Source organism: Monomorium pharaonis, chromosome 8 (assembly GCF_013373865.1).
Source record: "Monomorium pharaonis isolate MP-MQ-018 chromosome 8, ASM1337386v2, whole genome shotgun sequence".
In the NCBI taxonomy this organism is placed as follows: domain Eukaryota; kingdom Metazoa; phylum Arthropoda; class Insecta; order Hymenoptera; family Formicidae; genus Monomorium; species Monomorium pharaonis.
In genome coordinates this window covers 11,091,760-11,112,821 of record NC_050474.1, presented here as the reverse complement: position 1 = coordinate 11,112,821, position 21,062 = coordinate 11,091,760, and the positions used below count along the sequence as shown (strand labels likewise).

Here is a 21,062-nt window from a genome sequence, read left to right as displayed (position 1 = left end):
AGGCACGCTCGTTTGCTGTTATTTTTATTTTTTATCTTTTTTTTTTGTGTTTATTTTCTATTTTTATTTTTATATTCATATCTACATTTATCTGTACTTTATTTACTTTTTTTCCTTATTTCACGCTTACTCTTGAGCATGGTCTTGCTTATGACTTGTTCTTCTTTGCGTTATACTATTTCAGTCTTAGTTGTAAATTTAGTTTTAGTCAGGTTAGATTAGATTAAGTTAATACTTCTGTATTCTTTGTAGCGTTTCATTATTCTGCGATTTACCTACTTTTTGTTCTTGATGTTTATTTTTACTCCTTGTAACTTATACTTTGCCCTTTAGCCTATGCTTGGGCATAACAAATATCTCTCTCTCTCTCTCTTTCTCTCTCTCTCTCTCTCTCTCTCTCTCTCTCTCTCTCTCCTCTCTCCTCTCTCCCTCTCTCCTCCCTCTCTCCCTCTCTCTCTCTCTCTCTCTCTCTCTCTCTCTCTCTCTCTTTTTTTGCGAATAAAGATATAAATGTAGAAGTCAAGTACGAACCTAAGATAACGGATCATGCGTGGATAAAAGTCGTGATAAATACGAACAAGACTGTAAATAAATATAAAGAATTCAGTGGCAGGGATTATAGTAGATATAATGCGCATGAGTTTATTAAGCTAGTGGAGAGTAATTTAGAAAAAAGATATGATTTAGATATTAATGAGTTTGATATTAATGTAAAGGCAAAGAATTTAATTAATAGTATTGTAGATGCGCTAGACATCTCAGCACCTAAGAAAATTTTTAGAATACCGAAAATATGGGAAGGGAAAAAATGGTATTCAAAGAAAATAGAAGAGCTAGCGACTAGAAGAGATGAGGCTTATAGAAAAGCACTGTACGATAGCACGGAACAAAACTGGCAACAATTTAAAATAGAAAGAAATGCAGTAGTTAGTTTAATTAGAACAAAGAAAAAAGAATATTATGAAAACATGATTGATCATACCCAGATAGCACATCGTCATGATATCGTCCGTATATTCTGAATTCATACGGAATATCCCATATATATACATAACATTCTAAGAATATACTAAGGATATCGTAAACAGTAAATAATTGATCGCTAATATTTCGTACATTCTGAGGATATTCTGAGTATATCGGGTACAGAATATTATATACCATATGTATATCGTAGATTATTCGTATATTCGAAATTTGTTCCGAACGTTTCATGTATATACGTAATATTCTGAGGATATTTTGAGGATATCTCATACTCCATGCATGATATTCTGTACCCAATATATCCTCAGAATATACAAAATATTAGCGATCCATTATCTCTTTTTCAAACCTTGTCTACAACAAAACATTTAAGCTTTAAGCCGTAAGAAATAGATTAATCACAATTGAGTATTTTAATAACAATCGACTGTGATTGATCAATTTTCTATGGTTTAAAGCTTATTTCATAGACTATCACCCCTGATAAAAATATTTTATTGAAAATTTCTCTCAATTAACTCATTTCATTTAAATTTATTAAATTCATTAAAATCCATTAAAATTTATTAAAACTAATTTAATTCATAAAAATTTATTAAAATTTATTAATTTTTTAAATCGTTATTTAACAGAAAAAGAAATTTGATGAATTTTAATGAATGTTAAAGAATCTTAATAAGTTTTAATAAATTTTAATAAATTTTAATGAATCTTAATAACTTTTAATGAAAAGGGTCAATTGAGAGAGATTTTTAGTAAAATATTTTAGTAATATATTTCCATTATCTTGGATGTTTTGTTTTAGAATGCGCTCCAATCCAAAAGCAATAGGTCTGTTTTTTAGCTGAACTTCTTGCACGATTCAGCAGTCTTCTTTTTCTGTTCATTGGAGAGATAAAGAAAAAAATTCAACTGTGCAACAAGTTCAATTAAAAATAAGAGAGCGTTCCCACCGAGCGCGTAACACGTCGCATCGTTTTTCGCGTCCAATCAAAACGTCTCATTTTATTATGATAAAATATAATACATGTTTTGAATGAACGCGAAGGACGACGCGACGCATGACGCGCTCGGTAGGAACGCTTCCTAACGGATCTAGCACGCTGCCGCGGCACGCGCAGGCGCACGGCTGTAACATTGGCGTGTCGCGTGCGTGCCACGTGCGACGAATGCGACGATCAGTGTTAACTGTGAACCGAGTGTAGTAAGACGTGCGTGTTTATGAGGTTTATTTTTTATTCCTGCACTGCTGTACTAGTGCAATAAGTTAGAATAAGAAAAAATATATTTGTCTTATTCTAACTTATTACACCAGTGCAGCAGTGTAAGAATAAAAAACAAACCTTGGACTTCGTTCTGGGCAGTCGACGTGATCCGACTCCTCTCTCCTAATATACATTATTATAATTCAATATCGTTTAATCATCGAGTGAAGACATAATCGTCTACAAATACTTGGCATTCTTCGGCGCCCGTATTTCTGAATAAGTCAAAGATTCCTCATTATCAGAAACTTGTGGGGTTATTCCGGCACCTGGTAAAGAGAGATAGGCGTTACAATTTCGCCCGTCACGGTACAGCCATATTAGAGGAGTTTGCTGTGTGCTTATTGCGTAGTTACTTGTAACAATATCGAAGAAAATCCTAATTGAATCGCGCCCATATAACCTAAGAGGTGAGTTTTCCACGGTAACGTAGCTCAACAAGTTATCTGTCCTTTATTTTAATAATATTAATCTTCTTATATTCGGATATATTGCGTAGTTACTTGTATACCACGAGGATCGCTATTCAATAAACTGTTGGCCTATGAAAAGATATTATTTTCAACAATACCAAAGAAAATTCCAATTAAGTTGCCCATATAACCAAAGAGGTGAGTTCCCCACGGTAACGTAGCTCAACAAGTTATCTGTCCTTTATTTTAATAATATTAATCTTCTTATATTCGGATATATTGCGTAGTTACTTGTATACCACGAGGATCGCTATTCAATAAACTGTTGGCCTATGAAAAGAGATTATTTTCAACAATACCAAAGAAAATTCCAATTGAGTTGCCCATATAACAAACTCGCCAATTTCAAAGTTCCGAAGAAATTGAAACTATTGACATTTGGTGTAATCTTCCACTGAAAGATGAAAGGAGTCTACAAGAATTAGAAATTAAGCTTAAGGAGAACGAAAATTATAGGAAAAAAATGGTAAATATAAACCCCCAACATATTGTGAAATAATTTTTGTAATATTTGTAATTTTTAGAAATATGGAATTTTTGGACAAAATTATATAAATATTGTGTCAATGAACGGATTATTTATATATATAACATTTATTATGTTATAACAGATTAAAGAGTTTGCAAATTTAGGAGGCCAAAATGTGAAAACTTCAGCTTTAAAACTAATGCGGAAAATATTTACAAACGAACTCGCCGTTCAATATAGCTGGGTCGGAGGCAAAAAGAAAAATATTTTTGTGGACTTAATGATATGCAAAGTTATACTTAGTAAGTTATAAAATAATAATATATAAAGTGTAAAAATATGCAGATTATCTGATTTAAAACATTGACTAGATTATTAAAATAACATCATTTTAGGTGCGTTGAGAAAACATTATCAAAATTCTACGGAGGAAGAACTGTCAGCTCCGATAAAAATTTGGCTCGCTCACGCCAAAGAGCGATGTTCAAAAGCTACGCTTAACACGCAGAATTAATTTTGTTTTTCGCAATTTTTTTGTTGCGCTGTTTCCAAAGTGTATACTCCCGAGAAAACTGTATTCTCAGGGAATTTTATTATTTTATATAAGTTATATAAAATAATAAAATTTCTCCTATATTTTATATAAATTATATAAAATATTTGATTATATTAATTTACTATTAAACGTTACTAAGTTCTATATTTTATTCACATTTTTACGTATAAAGTAGTACTTATCTTAAAATATATTTATAAAAAATAAAATATTTTAAGTTTAAAATATGCTTAAAAATTATTTTTTGTTTATGTTTGTATAAAATCTATTTAAAACATGTTTATGTAAAAAATAATACGCTAAAATAAATAAGTATTTAAAAATTGCATCTAAAAATTAATCAAACCTAATTAATTGAATTTTTTAATGTTTTCAGGATGCTTAGGAAAAAATCCAATATATTCTAAGAATATTATGAAAATTTTACGTCAGATATACGTAGGATATACTCCACGTATACTATGAGATACTCAGAATATACTCAGGATATTCCTATGTCCGCAGTAACATTGTTCTCAGTATATTCTCAGAATATCATTTATAATATTTTGAGAATATACTTCGAATATTCTCAGAATATCATGGAAGATATTCTGAGAATATACTGAGAACAATGTTACTGCGGACGTAGGAATATCCTGAGTATATTCTGAGTATCTCATAGTATACGTGGAGTATATCTTACGTATATCTGACGTGACATTTTCATAATATTCTCAAAATATTCTCAGAATATATTGTGCTATCTGGGTAATAGTAACAATCCCACAACTATGTGGAAATCATTAAAATAAATTATTAGAGGAGGACCAATAGGCGCGAAAGTTGTAGGAAAAATAGATTTTGAAATATTAGACAATAATATAGAGTGTGATATAGCTGATAAATTTAACTTATATTATATACAAAGTATTAAAGACATAATAAAATCTATAGATAAGAATTATACAACGAGCACAAATAAGAGAACTATTTATTGTATTGAAAAGATGGGAGAGCTAGAAAAATTTGAATCAATTACGACAGAACAAGTAAGAAAAATCATTAGGGAATTACCAAGAAAGAAAGGTACAGAAGAAGGAATAACTAGCGATATATTAAAAACGGTATTTTGTGTCATAGAAGAGGAATATTGTGATATAATAAATAAGTCATTGAGTGAGGGTTGTTTCTTCAAAGAGTGGAAAACATCCACGATAATTCCAATACCAAAAGTAGAGAAACCTAAGAGGGCAAGTGATTATAGGCCTATTAATATATTACCAATATATGAAAAAGTATTAGAGATAATAGTTAAAAAGCAAATTGAGGTCTACCTAGAAAGTAATAATATTATAACGGAACATCAGTCGGGCTTTAGGAAAAATTATTCGTGTGAAACAGCAATTCAAACAGTTATAGATGAATGGAATTTGATTATTAGCGAGAGACAAATAGTAGGAGTTATTTTTGTAGATCTTAAACGGGCTTTCGAGACAATTGATAGAGGAAGATTATTAGAGAAATTATACCAGTATGGTATTACAGGAACAGTTCTAGAATGGTTTAGGTCGTACTTAAAAGATAGAATGCAACAAGTTCGATTTAATGATAGATGGTCTAACAAGGGGACCTTACGGGTCATGGAACACCGATTTTTTTTATACTTATAGGATTTGAAGATCAGTACCCGGACTTCAATTTCCTAAAGCAGTACGACGCGCTTCTCAAAAATACTCGAGAAAATCGATTTTGAAGATTTCCGATATCTGTAAGTACAGAAAATTTTAACCTATTGTCAGAGCCGCTCGTAGCCGAGCGCACAGAGCTCTAGTTTCGTAAGCGCGGAGTCGCTGGTTCGATTCTCGCTCTGGCCTCAATTTTTTTTTCATAAGTTAACAAAGTTTTTTTTTTAATCCTATATCTTAACATTTATCAAATTGAAATGCTAATTAATTATTAAATATTTATTTGTTATTTTTTAAATAAAAATTAACATTTTTTTATTTTTAATTACTACTTGATTGAAAATACGAATATTTATAATAAATTAAAATTTGGTACAAAAAATGGAAAACATTAAAGAAAATGAAATACTTTTTAAGAGATTACGAGTAAATACAAAAATAATATAAAAAACAAAAATAATATTTATAAAAATGGTTGTTTAATTTTTATGAGTTATTAATTCATGTATGTTATAAAATATATTAATAATAAATACATTTGACATTACTCGTCAGTATTACATGAGCCAATTTAATTTTTATTTAAAAAATAACGAATAAATATTTAATAATTAATTAGCATTTCAATTTGATAAATGTTAAGATATAGGATTAAAAAAAAAACTTTATTAACTTAGGAAAAAAAAATTGAGGCCAGAGCGAGAATCGAACCAGCGACTCCGCGCTTACGAAACTAGAGCTCTGTGCGCTCGGCTACGAGCGGCTCTGACAATAGGTTAAAATTTTCTGTACTTACAGATATCGGAAATCTTCAAAATCGATTTTCTCGAGTATTTTTGAGAAGCGCGTCGTACTGCTTTAGGAAATTGAAGTCCGGGTACTGATCTTCAAATCCTATAAGTATAAAAAAAATCGGTGTTCCATGACCCGTAAGGTCCCCTTGTAAGATACTGACTACGGAATACGGCGTGCCACAGGGTTCGGTATTGGGCCCATTGTTGTTTATAATATATATGAATGATATTGTTAACGTTTGCTCGGATGTGTGTAATATAAAAATGTTTGCGGACGATACGTTAATATATGTAACAGGTGAGAGTAGTGCGGAGATAGAGAGGAAACTGAATATTGCATTTAACGTAGTGGAAGAATAGATGAATATTAATAAACTGAAGATGAATGCGGGGAAAACAAAATATATGTTAGTTAGAGGTATAAGGAAAGAATTGAGAGGCAATACTATTGTGAGATGTTTGGATGGAAATGAGATTGAGCGCGTAGAAATAATAAAGTACTTGGCATAATTATTGATGATAGACTTAGATTCAGCGGTCACTGTGATTACATGCTAAAGAAAATAGGGAAGAAAATAAGTTTTTTAAATAGAATAGGGAACTTTATCTCGGCTTACACTAGATGTACGATATACAAGACAATTATAGCACCTCACTTTGAGTATTGTGCAACGCTACTAATAGATATGGGAGATACACAGTTAAGTAGGCTCCAAATAGCGCAAAATAGAGCTATGTGAGAGTCATATTGCAATGTGACAAACGTACCAAAGTTAAATGTATGCACCAAGCGTTGCAATTTATGACCATAAGACAAAGGCTGTATTACAATATGTGCATATTTATTTTTAAGATCTTAAATAATATGATGCCGGAACAATTTAGTAATAGACTTAGAATAGTAGAGGGAGAACGCGAAACTAGGCAGACAGGGGATATTGTTATTGAATTCCGAAAAACAAGAAGCGCGCAAAAAAGTTTATTTTATGAGGGTGTGTTAATGTACAACGCATTACCACACGAAGTTAAACATTGTAATCGTTTAGAAATGTTTAAACAAATGCTAAAAGAATTTGTTTTTAATGATGTAGCATAAAATTGTATATATATGTATTGAAAATAGCTGAGAAAGCTAATAAAAGATCAATCAATCAATCTCTCTCTCTCTCTCTCTCTCTCTCTCTCTCTCTCTCTCTCTCTCTCTCTCTCTCTCTCTCTCTCTCTCTCATGCACACTTTTCCACCATAATCCACAATTACTTGTCTTGAGGCGTCAATTTCTAAAATATTGTCATATTCAGCATAAATAATACAATTTATCGTATGTTCTAACGCTTCTTCGAAACGCATTTCAATTCTAACATTGCCGTGTTTCATTAAATTCCGATGTGTATTGTCATTTGCTGAAAGATCTGGTGTAAGATCAAATGCAAAAAGACAATTACCGTTTGAATAACACTCACAAGAAATAGAATTGCCCTCGTTTAAAAAATGTATACCTGTTCCAGAAAAAAGCGTATGATAGGCATCCATATATAAATTTTCTTTCGTAAAATCTGGTTGTAACGGTTTACTAGGTATTTGTTTACCGTCTACATAAAGAGATAAGTAATTAATTTTGTAATGATGAAAATTAAAAGGATTAAGTTTACGATTTTCGTTGAATGCTTTATTATCAACAAAGCCAATTATTAAACGTTTTGGTATTTGACCTAATATTACATTGTCGAGTGTTTCACCGTATATACCGCTATGTATAGATATAGATTTCACTTCAACACGCGTAAGAGGATACTTCGCGGTGGTTTTCGAAAGAGCTTTAGCATGTGCTAATAATATACCCGGTGAAATTTTTAAACGTCTAACAAGTAGAGTAGCATCAAGTATATGAACCTCGAAATTTTGTTCAGTTTTATCCATAAGACAGAAACTATCTCTCGAGCGTACTATTCGTAAACGCATTTCTACGCCGTTTATCAGAAATCTTTCTTGATTGAAAACAACACAATGTAGATGGCCCATAAGATCAAGTTTCTTGTTATTACTTGTTAATGAATGTCGTTTTACAAAACCTTGATTTAAATCGAATTCGGTCATTGCACCACTTGTATCTTCATACCACAATACACTCGTTAAATGAGAGTTTTTTGCAGCAGGACCATAATTAAGCAATGTTTCTATATAAGCTCGGTAAGCATAAGCGTTGTTTGGGGGTGATACAAGTTTTTGATTAAAAAAATATCCACTTAATTAAATAACGAGTACATAAGGTTATTTACAGGCCCTACGAGATTATCAGTTACATCTGAAGATTTTGAAGCTTCTGTAACAACTTCTGTTTTTTTTTGTAAACAGTAGGCCTTATTTGAACGCACATATGCAACATTGTATGTGGTAAGTCAACGTATTCTTCTCCTTGTCCCGGTACAACAAATTCTATAGGTGAATCATCAGTTAACGATGATATCGGTTTATAGTGTATCCATTGTGAGTTTTCAGTTGTTGCCTGTGTGGGTAGTACGGTGAATAATTCCAATTCTGATTTGAGACATTCACATAAATAAGCATGTAAAAAGGCCATGTTCGTTGTTATTTAGCGTCAAATATATTATTGAAAAATATCAACAACAGTTTGATTGTTCCGTGTGTAGCTCTTTTTCTTCTTTGTTTTCTTCTTCTTCTTCAACGTGTTTGTTCTGTTATGGTGAGTCGCCTTTTTTTTCTTTTGTTGTTTCACGATATGACCGTTGTCACGAGCATTAATTAAATGTCCTATATTTGATGTTTTATACCCCGATCCCTCTATAAGAATATTGATTTTCTCTTCGGCTTTCCGTTTTAACTTCTCAGCTGAATCTTTTATACGGGTATTAAATGCTTCTTTAAACGGTATATCTCTTTGTATTACATCATGAGCTACACTCATCCCAGAACGAACAACTTCTTTACCTATAGCCTTTGCACTTTTTGACAAAAGAGGTAAAACACGACAAAAAAGTCCTCCGAGAAAACTACCAATTCCATGCCCTCGTTGATTCGCTGACCCTACATATATGCGCTCAATACCGCTCTGTCTACCACCACCACCATATTGAATATCAAAATACTTATCGTAATATGTCATTTTTTTTCTTTTTAATGTTTATTTAATCTAATCTAATTTTTTAAAGTGCAGTGTTACAGTCAATGTACCGTATTAAAATGGTATAGGCTGTCCAAATTCATTTCTTATATCAATCTCAATTGCTTGCAAAAAAGTATGGAGTAGTGGTATATATTTGGACGTTGCAAAACTTTTATATTTGACCGAACCATAAACGTACAATTCTATATCTAAAGATACGGTATGGAGTAATGGTGTTTGCACATCACCTGTAAGATTCACATATATCTGTATATACAAACAACGTCGTAGGTAATGCTCTGATTAAATTAGCTGGTCTAGATGCTACCTAAGGTTTTTCATCATCACCATACAAAATATGATACCCTCTTTTTTTCATATCCAAATCATATCCAAATATTTGTGTCAATGTTGGCGATAATTGGATAGTATGCTTATATTCTCGGCAATGTTTACAGGAACGTTGTGCTGTAATATAACCGTTTCTATCTAATGTAATGTAAAAATTAAATGCTCGCTCAACGATGTTCCATTCACTGTTTTAATAAAATCATCAATTGTCTAATAGAAACCCCGTGGTACAATGTGGTGTTCTACAAATATTCCAGTGAACAAATTTTATAGCGGCAATATAACATGGAAGTTACATGTAATTTAACATTGTTATTCTTGTGATATGTAGGTGGTATATGACATGGAAATAACCTGTTACGTAATATTTGTTATACGCAAGTGATATAGCTGTTATACATCGTTTTGGCGTTACAGTTATTCAACAAAAATTGTATAATTGTAACAACACGTTCGTATCAATGTTATTACGGAACGATGCGTCGTAGTTGACTTAGAAATCAGACAACATTATAACATCCTGAATGACAGATCTATTTGATAATAAAAAAAATTATTATAAAGATGTTTTCAAAAATAACGGTTTGTCTACAATTACTGCGCACAAAAAATGCACAAAATATAAATTCATCATATGCTGAAAAAAAAACAGAATAATAAATGTATACTATTCAATTTTTCTTAGAATTACGATCTATATAGTTAACCATCTAATTAATCATTTGAACGCTTCAAAGATTAGTGCTAAATAAATCGCAATTTCCATCAAATTATTAAGGTTATGGAAAAAGATAAATTTAACAATGAAATTAATAAGTAAATAAATTAATGCTATTTATTTTTAATGTTTTGCAAAATTTAATTGCTTTTATAAAAAATAATATAGTTGTGTCAGTTTATAACATATAGGTATATGTAGACAATAACAAGTACCCATATCGATGAGTCAAATTGGCGTAGCAGGTAGAGTACAAGGTTCGTCATCCTAAGGTCCCGGGTTCAAACCTAGCAGCGGCAAGTAAGAATAAAATAAAAAATAACATAATTTAAATTTAATTAATTAATAAAAATTTATTCTAAATGTAGTATGTGCTGTTGATAAAAATAATTTTAAAAAAATGAAATTTTTATTTTATTTTATTTTTCTTTGTAACTGTTGTGTGACGGTTAGATAACATGTAATTATAACATGTTATATTGCTGAGTCGGAAATTGTAACTTACATGTAAGTTACGTGTAATTTCAGAGTAACATAACCTGTTATATTCGGTTACATTGCTGTTACACTGCTACTATATTACTGTGTTCACTGGGATATTTAGCTTTTCTTCTACACCCCTCAATGTATCAAGCATCTGTGGTTCGATGATATAGTTTCTTCTTACTATTGTTTTTTCATCTTCAGGAAGATGAAGAAATGTCATAGGTATTTGAATATCAGTTAAAGAAACACCCCATTCACCTTGTAAACGCAATTGTTGTGGTAATCGTGTAATAAAATGTGTCGTTGTGTTATCCGGAAAATATGAGATACTGCTGTTGCTAGGCAAAACTAGATAAAAATTATCCCTCATTTTTTATTTTTTACATCGTTAGGCTTTATCCACCTATTAAAACTTTCTGGAAAACCACGCCAGCTAACGAAGATACGTCTTGTATGGCCTCGACCTTTACGGCGAATTATTCTTTCAATTCTAAGATCTGTCTTTGCATAATCTTGTTGAACTCTGGTCAATTCTTCATCGTAAAAGACGCCATCGATGTCTTCACCTTGAAGGTCACGTAAAAAGTAGACCGGTGGCTGTGGTTGTATGGATATACGTATTATAAGAAATATTTCTTTACTCCAGCCACCTTCATAACCTTTCGCAGCTTTGCTACTACTGATTCGCACAAGATCACCGACCTTGTATTTAGGAATACGGGTACGTTTACAAGCATATTTATGCAAGAGATTTGCTCGAGCAATTCGAACATTATTCAATGTTACATCTTGGGGAGCCATTTTAATAGCGCTGTGGTATGAGCGATTATACGCATTAACAATATTTTGCAGTACATCAATATATCGTTTATTTTTTGTGTAGGTAAAATATCTCCAGATACGTTCTTTTAACGTTTTGTTAAATCGTTCGACAACTGCTGCTTTCACATCTGGATTACAAGCTACTCGAAAACCAATTTTCGCATTTTTTAAGTAAATCTGTGTGACTGCCCCTACAAATTCTTTACCTCGATCAGTCTGTAGAACAATAGGACGTCTACCATTACTGCGTGATAGTATATGTGCTAAGCCTTTTGCAATACCAGCACTTATTTTATCCCGCAGTTATTCAACCCAAACAAATTTACTTAAAGCGGCAATAACGACCAGTAAATATGCATAATTATTATTATAATTTTTAATTGCCCGTAGATCTACGATATCTGCCTCCCACAAATCATCAATATTATATAAATTGTAAAAACGTTGCGGGTATCGACGTCGTAAAGGCCGGTGTAACGTATATGCATCTTGATTCTCCAACCATGCAATTGTTTTGTCTTTCGAAATTGTTTTATTTGTTTCGCGTAATAATTTCGGCGCTCCAGAAAAAGAGGCCTTATTAGAAGGGTTGTAATAGATTTTTTTCAATCTCTTCATACTTTAGTTTTATTTTTTTTTTTTTTTTATTTAAAGGGGTTAAACTCTCCCAATTATTCTTATTAGTATAACATTCGTAGACGTCGGTATCATCCGTGAAAAACTCACTCGAGTCAGATGTCTGACGTACTCTTCCACCAGCATCCAACGGTACAATGTTAGGTATTTGAAGCGTATGACTGTCGGTGCTCAAATCATTTGACCAAAAATTTTGGTTTCCTATAAATTCACGGGGTATCTTTACATTATGCAGGAGTGATGCAAAATGATGTCTTCCGACAGGTCTTCCATTTTTCTAGAACGCATAGCGTCATTTATAAGATCGATAATATTAGATTCATCTATTTTCAAACCGTTAATAGTGACAACTCCATATTTATCCCAACTTAGTCGATCAGAAGCGTTAGAATGATATATGGTTTAATAAAAGTTTAGCTTTTTGACGAAATTTTAAAGGCACACTATCCAAAATTAATAAGTCATCTAGACAGTCTTTTTTTTCATCTCTTTATCCTCTGAATATTTTGATTGTATTGTTTTATAATCGTTATTATCAAGGCTAGGCTTAATAGGTGATGTGTTACGTTTTGCTTCTTCTACGAAGTATAGATAACGTTGTAGTATATGTAAATAGGCCTTGCATTTTTCTCTTTTGTCCGCAAATTTGCTTGAGTTGAGAATTTCACACATTTCTTCATCTAGTCTACTTAATGTAGTACCAGGTGTTTGAATTGTTTTATTATTATTATTATTCAATACATGTGTTAATTGCTCGACTTTTTCTTCTGGTATTAAGACCATTTTTTTGCGTATTCCATTATTCTTTAGCTACCTCCTATAAGACGAGATAATACAGTACCCAATATAGGTGCTAGTAATAAAGGTAAGAAGCCTCCTCGTTGTACGATTAAGCGCTTTTTGTTCTTCCAAGAATCGTTTTTATTGGCTAGTCGTCGTAATATGTGCGCCTAACGTTTCAAACGCTGTTTATATGGTTGTTTAAGAGTCACATTACCACGTAATATGTTTAAAGCACACTCACATATACACTTGACGAGTTTCGGATCAGCCTTTTTCAAGATAACAATTCGTTGTTCGCTACTAAGATGACATAATGCCTGTAGTATTGCAGCATGTTTTTGACCAAATAAAATATGCGCCGACGGTGCCATTATAAACAAATTACGTGATCGTGGGTGATACTGTTATCTGCCTGTCTATCTGTCTGTTAATATAAGAAATGTTTTAGCTACTGACAAGATTTGAATTAACTCTTGAGTATAAATATATTAAGTGAGTCTCTGTATAAAATATTAGATGTAGATTATCGGAACTGTGTTTCCCGTATTATATTTTTACTCTTTATCTCTTTACGTGGTATATAAACATATTGATACTCATCATCCGGAAATATATGTGTACGAAAACGACAATTTTCCGGTGTAGATTGTTTTAAATCTAGTAATAAATAACCATGAGGAGTAGATGCTGCATCGTTATATATCTCCCGTAAAATCCCTAGGATTTTTAAACACAATTATATAATTAGCATTCAACAAAATATCCCGCATACCACGACCTTGATGAAATAAATTCTGTGTGATAAAAATAACACTAATATTTTTATGGTGGTTCCCTTTTGTAAATAAATCTACAACAGCGTTATCAGATGCTTCGCGCATAAGAACGTCAATAACAATAAGTTTTGGTCGTAGATCATTAACATAATCATCATTTCGTGGTAGACCCTCGCAAAATTCGACATTATCACCATATTCAGTATAACTTGGCTGCCATTCTGAATAGTAAAACAATATACGATCAAACTTGGTGTCGCTCATAGTATCTATGTTTCGAAAAAATCTTTTCACGAAAAAGGTTTTACCACAACCTGTGGGACCACAGATCATAGAAGTCCAAGGATGTTTCCAACGCGTATCCATCTTAGCGACTAACCAAAGTTGGCGAAAGTTTCTGGTTAAAATATTTCTTACATCATAATATAGTTAACTAAATATTAAGTATTAAAATATTTTAAAAAGTAAACAAAACAAAACTTTTTTATTGTATCGATGTTTTTTACTTCAAGAAATTGTAAGCATATAATAAATAATTATAAATTACAATAACCATACACGGTAATGAACCATAAGATCCTTCACGCCTTCTTTTATCGAAAGTCTGTTTGCATGTTTTATGCTTGAAATTTGTTACAACGTTATGAAATTCTGTACGCTTAATAGCTTTGAAATGAAGTATTATAGGGGTATCCAGCTCATTTGTAACGAGAGATCTGACAGAATGGTAATTGATCAATTTATTATTTGCGAAATTAAGAGTAATACCTTTAGCTTTACAAATTTCTGCGGTACTACCGTCAGGTAGGTTTACGTACTACAAAAGCATAAAATTTTGGACCACCCGAAACAAAAGATTCGATATAACTACCCGTACCATAACACGTTAATTTATCTGTCAAATCACCCAACAATTTACCAGTTGGCGGTTCATATTCGTTTGGTGAAATACCCCTTACATATATACAGGAATCTGTATCGCAGTATAACACTCGTTTGTCAAGACGTTCGAGATATTCATATAATTTTAAACGCGCTTGAGCTGTTGTGTATGCGGCTATTACAACATTTGTTATCGAAGATGGTGTTAAATTTTCGTCTGTACTTACATAACCAACATATAAAACGTCGTCATTAACAGGTAGTATACTTGTAACGTTAACTTCATTACTGGATAGTAACTGTATCAATCTGCTACGTGTTGTCACAATTTCAACTTTAGGAAGATTTTCACGCTGACCAAATTTACCCCAAAAAGAATTTAAACATAATTTTGAAACAGCTCGGAGACCTGGATTGACACAAATTTTTTCCGACTTTAATTTAACACCTTCCGCTCGCTCATATTCCTCTATGTATCGTATTTTAGATTCCTCATCAACGCAATCGGAAGGCCAACCACTAGCTTCTTGCTTAATTTTTAAGAAAGTGTTTATGCATTCTGTGAAGTGACCACCCTCCTTAGTTTAAGAATTATATTGTGTTACGTCGTATTGCAAAATTTCATAAATATTTTTGATCTTATAACCAACGCTTACTGCTTTGTGTATTTCATGAACCACCCAAGTGTCTGTAAATTCGGGAGCGTCCCGTTTGCCCACGTCAATATTGGCCACGGTCCCGATTGGCCACGTCAATATTGGCCACGTCATTATTGGCCACGGGGTGGATTGGCCACGTCATTATTGGCCACGCGTCATTATTGGCCACGTCAATATTGGCCACGCGTGATATTGCCCACGTCAATAATGGCCACGTCAATATTGGCCACGCGTCATTATTGCCCACGCGTCATTATTGCCCACGCGTTATTATTGCCCACGTCATTATTGCCCACGCGTCATTATTGACCACGTCATTATTGGCCACGCGTCATTATTGGCCACGTCATTATTGGCCACGTTAATATTTGCCACGCGTGATATTGCCCACGTCAATAATGGCCACGTCAATATTGACCACGTCATTATTGCCCACGCGTCATTGCCCACGTCACTATTGCTCACGCGTCACTATTGCCCACGTCATTACTGTATACGGGTTTGCGACTTGGACAGGGTGGGTGCAGGAGGGGGGCCAAAGGCCCCTCTTGCACCCCCCCCCGTGTGTGTGTGTGTGTGTGCAAAGCATTTCTCTGCACCACATGGGTTTACAACTTTCCACGCTAAGCAAAAAAATTAATATTGACGTGGGCAATAATGACGCGTGGTCAATAGTGACGTGGGCAATAATGACGTGGTCAATATTGACGCGTGGCCAATATTGACGTAGCCATTATTGACGTAAGCCATATCACGCGTGGCCAATATTAACGTGGCCAATAATAACGCGTGGCCAATAATGACGTGGGCAATAATGACGTGGGCAATAATGACGCGTGGACAATAATGACGTGGGCAATAATGACGCGTGGGCAATAATGACGCGTGGCCAATAATGACGTGGCCAATCCACCCCGTGGTCAATCGGGATCGTGGTCAATAATGACGTGGCCAATATTGACGTGGCCAAACGGGTGCCACTCGTAAATTCGCGATCGGTAACATCCTCGTGTATACAATTTGATTGATACTTATTTTCGCAACATGTACGGCATAAAGCAAACATTAATTTACCATGCATCCGTACTTGTAATACAGGGTGATAAAGATTACGAGGTGGTAATATTGTACAGTAAACAAGGCCTTCTATTTTATCGATTTCGACACCTGTAGGACTTGTTAATTCGCGACATTCTTCGCCAACGTATATTTTCGAGTGTCCTACAGGAAATTTACCTGTTTTACAAATATAAGGGTAAAGAGAACATACATCGACATAATGTATTTTCTCATTTTCCTTTACATCATACAGAGATACCATGTTTTCTGTACGACCTCCGTAAAAGGCATCACGCGGATTTAACACTTTCAGCGATATAGAGGTTTGGTTTTTTTCTAAAAATATACACATATCTTCTCTAGATGCTAAAATACGATCATAGTCACACTCCCACATTTCTGTTAAAATATATCCGGCAGATATAATTTTTGCTGTAATAAACTGTGTGCGTTCCAAACGCGCATCCATGGTATCAGTGCTAGTACCGCTGTTTCTATTTACAGTATATCATCGGGAACAACCATGCCAATAACAACCGTGAAACTGTAAAACATGTTTAATCATCGTGTTCTCAATAGTTTCTTCGTAATATCCGTTAACCAAGATAACTTCGGGTAACCGTGTTTCACGACCACGCCCAGCATGAGTTATAATACGACCCAATTCATGTTCCTTCCAAATCAACCAAGAAATAGCTTTACGCGATTGTTTTTGACCCCGTCGATAATCCCCTGTAGGTATAATACCTATACTATTTCTTTGAAGAAAATTTTTACGATAAACACGTGAGCAGGCCGATGCTATTGTTGTACTCTCCTCGAAAGGACAAACCTTACCACATTCAATAAACATTTTACGAAAAGCTAAACAAGCTCGGCGTAATATTGTTACATCATTTTTGCAGTATCGCACAATTTCTTTTGCAAAATCAAATATATAGTTTGAATGTTTTTCCTTGTTATACCAAAGTAAAAAACGTTCGCGTTCATCGTTATGCATATAACATGGTGAATAATATTTTATATCTGGTAATGGTCCTATATAATTTTGATTTTCAGGTGTATTAAATAAATGCGGGAATGTGCCTTTTGTAGTACAACTACCAAGTGCAAAAGCTTTCGGTAAAGCGCTTAACGGCATGTGAAAAAAATTTAAGCTATCAAAAAATGTAGTGTGACCTATTGTCATTACAACGATGTTTGTACCATTTAATATTATTGATGGCATCTCATTCATACTACCTCGCATAGCAAAATATCGTAAAATAAATTGAGCATCAAAAGCTTTTGCATTATGAGCAATACAGATTGTGCGTTTGAAAAAATGTAACGGTTTTGTTGCTAAGTCAACGAATTGCTTTACAGGATCTTGATTAAATATATATTCGCGCACAACGCAATATTGACATATTTTTGACATATCACTGTTATCATTTAAACAATAACTGCACGATTATTGAACAACGCATAAACTAGGTACATGTACAAACGTTTTATCATCCTTCTTTAACATGCATATTTTGTTGTGTTTCAAAGTCATAAAACAAAAAAACGATTTTTGACTGATTATTTTTAGTTTGTTTTGTAGGTTGAATGTAGCATAAATGATTAATAGGATAAAAATCTTTACATATTTTGCAATACGTAATATTACAATCGTGCTTTTGCTTTTTACCTGTTGAAATAAATCTTGAACATATATTACATATTTTTAATGTATCATACACACTTTTTTTATCTTTTCTTTTTTTATTGTCTAACGTTATGGGTTTTAAATACCGTTGAAAACAATTATTATTGTAAAAAGATCTTTTACAAGAATTACATTTAATATGAGGGCTAACAGCCGTTATGCACGGTGGTTGCCCCATACAGCGATTGCATTTTTGTAAACATTTATGATCACTTATTCTAGTATACGCTACATTATAAGCTATACAAAAACCGCGACTACCTACGGCAGCCCGTAAGTTTAAAATAGGTTCAAAATGGTGTATTCTACGATAATATAAAAATCATAAAGTGTGTGTGATACTATTAAATAAATTCATTACATATCTCGTACCGTCATATAAAGTTTCTCCGCCGTAACCTAGTGTTTCAACTTCATATAAGACGATAGCGACGCCAAATTCCGCTAAATATTTTTGAAATTGTTCTAATTCTGCTATTGTACATCCATTATCAGGTATATTTACTTTTGCATTTCTTACAAGTTCGAGAGCCTTCTCTTTTTGTAATCTGCCGCGAGATAAACGTATAGACATCCAATGTTTGTGTAATTCGCCCGAACGAATTTCACGTACGCTCGTGCTGCTACTAACGACCGTGGTAAGCAAAGACTGTCGGAATTTGTTATTGATAATATTGATCGTTTCGCCACATTATCCACGGTTAGTTTTGTGCGTGAACCACCATTTGCGCGACGTATTATACAAGTTGTTAATGTGCAGCTATCATTAATATGGAAATCTGAGGCACTTTGAGCAACTCGACTCACTAATTCCCACAAATCTATATTTCTAAAATCTCGTACATAACGGTAAGACAGCCACACAGGCCCATGGGCAAGAGTATCAGCAGTAAATGTCACGCCTATATAATCGTCAGGATTGCTTGAATTTGTAAGATATGCATGTACTTCTCCAAATACTTTATCTTAAAGGATCGAAACTTTCTGGCGGTTGTCGTACAACGAATGTTATCTCATGTCCATGAGTGTCAAATCGTTGAAAATAGCATCCATTTTCTCTTAAAATATTAAATGATGTCGGTTTACTCGCTCCATTAGCATCTTGAACGTGTTGCATATCCTCTCTTTCTCCAAGCTGTTCTATCTTCACCTCTCCCTCCTCCTCCTTTTTCTCTTTTTCTTCTTCTGCAGCCGTATCATATGTCGCACGGCCACATCCTGTTTGTATTGTTAATATATCTGTAATAAAAATATTAATAAAACATTTTTTTCTTTTTTAACTTTTCTGTCAATTTATATATTTATTTTATTACTAACTTAATTTTCAAGGAGTTTAAACGAATTTATGATCTCGTCCGACACATGTTTCACCGGTAGAGATCCTGCATCATATATGTATATATATATCTTTTTTTTAAATAGTATATTATTATTATAAAAATATCAATATTTTACTGTCATAATCATTATCGTTATTTATTGCTGATGGTTCAATCTCGTCCGATACATTATTTACCAATGAAGATCCTGTATTATGTATAAATGTATAATTAATTTTTTAAATACATTCTACAATAAAATATTATTCTCTCTTAATTAATATATCTTACCATTATTTTTTTCGTTGTTTATTGTAGTAGTCTCAACTTCGTTCGGCGCATTGAACAAGTAAGTCCCAGATGCGCACAGTAATAAACGGACACAGCAAGCTGTGTGAAATAGACACAGTAACAAACGGACACAGACCAAACGGACACAGAAACAAACGGACACAGTGCGAAACGGACACAGTAACAAACGGACACAGACCAAATGCGCACAGAGCGAAACGGACACAGTGCGAAACGGACACAGATCAGCCTTCGGCCCCCCTCCCGCACCCACCCCGTGCAAGTCACTAACCTATGTGGACTTTACTCTGCTTGCAATGTACATGGATTGCATTTGGTCCGTGCGCACGTACAGTATGCGCATGTGCAGTGTGCGCATTTGGTCCGTGTGCATTTGGTCCGTGCGCATTTGGTCTGTGTCCGTTTCGCACTGTGTCCGTTTCGCTCTGTGCGCATTTGGTCTGTGTCCGTTTGTTACTGTGTCCGTTTATTACTGTGTCTGTTTGATCTGTGTCCGTTTGTTACTGTGTCCGTTTCACTCAGCCTGCTGTGTCCGTTTATTACTGTGCGCATCTGGGACGCTCCCCATTAAACGCATCATCATTATCGTTGTTTATTGATGTAGGTTCAATTTCGCCCGACACGTAATTTACAGATGAGGTTCCAGCTTCATATGTATGTACATAGTTACTATTTTTACAATTTTCGTTGTCTTGCTCTATTTTTAATGAAGTTGATGGTGTAAAACGAAGAAATTCTTGCCACATCCAACTACACCCTCAAATAGGTTAGAACTGTAAACTCTCTCTGCTTCGGTGTGTTCTGCATTTTTTTCTTCATGTACTGGCTCATTAGTAGTATCATTATTTTCAATTTGTTGAACACATTCCAATAAAATAGCATTATCTTCATCTGTCAATAATTCTTGTATGGCTATTTTAAAAAGTATAGAAAATTATAAATATTATATTTCTATCAGATTCAGTTTTTTAATATTTTTTTTCACTTACCACGACGTTCGTTGTATCTGGACACTATATTGTGAACATATTCAGTATTTTATAAACCGCGTTGCACAATTTCGTTGTAAACAATATTAAGAATATCACTATCATCAGTAAATAAATCTTTATTATAACACTTTATAATGATACGTAAACCGGAGCGACTTATTAAAAATTTAAATTTTTTCAATAAAGCTTTTCGTGAAAGATTTCGCAAACGCGCGCACCACGTACTATTACAAACACGTC

General features: G+C 33.5%; 2 protein-coding genes and 1 long non-coding RNA gene across 7 annotated transcripts in view; 1 reads left to right on the top strand and 2 right to left on the bottom strand.

The window, feature by feature from the left end:
- LOC105831307 (monocarboxylate transporter 10) overlaps positions 1 to 21,062 on the bottom strand; it is a 325,574-nt gene that overhangs the window by 40,001 nt on the left and 264,511 nt on the right. The window lies entirely within an intron of this gene.
- Positions 1,649 to 3,838, top strand: LOC118647101. Of its 3 annotated transcripts, none has more exons than XR_004964406.1 (5): positions 1,649 to 2,213; positions 2,308 to 2,863; positions 2,953 to 3,191; positions 3,337 to 3,496; positions 3,590 to 3,838. It is a non-coding gene; the product is annotated as an uncharacterized LOC118647101 (long non-coding RNA). The 3 variants fall into 3 exon arrangements; XR_004964405.1 differs by having other exon boundaries at positions 1,654 to 2,662; positions 2,752 to 2,863; positions 3,590 to 3,835; XR_004964404.1 differs by having other exon boundaries at positions 1,654 to 2,863; positions 3,590 to 3,835.
- On the bottom strand, positions 16,356 to 19,959 carry LOC118647098. Of its 3 annotated transcripts, none has more exons than XM_036291326.1 (2): positions 19,517 to 19,959; positions 16,356 to 19,438 (listed from the first exon to the last, which is right to left on the bottom strand). In XM_036291326.1, the coding sequence occupies exon 2, from the start codon at positions 17,924 to 17,926 to the stop codon at positions 17,015 to 17,017; it is 912 nt and encodes a 303-aa protein (XP_036147219.1). In that variant the 5' UTR covers positions 17,927 to 19,438; positions 19,517 to 19,959; the 3' UTR covers positions 16,356 to 17,014. The 3 variants fall into 3 exon arrangements, with proteins under 3 accessions (XP_036147219.1, XP_036147220.1, XP_036147221.1); XM_036291327.1 differs by having other exon boundaries at positions 16,356 to 19,726; positions 19,810 to 19,959; XM_036291328.1 differs by having other exon boundaries at positions 19,810 to 19,959.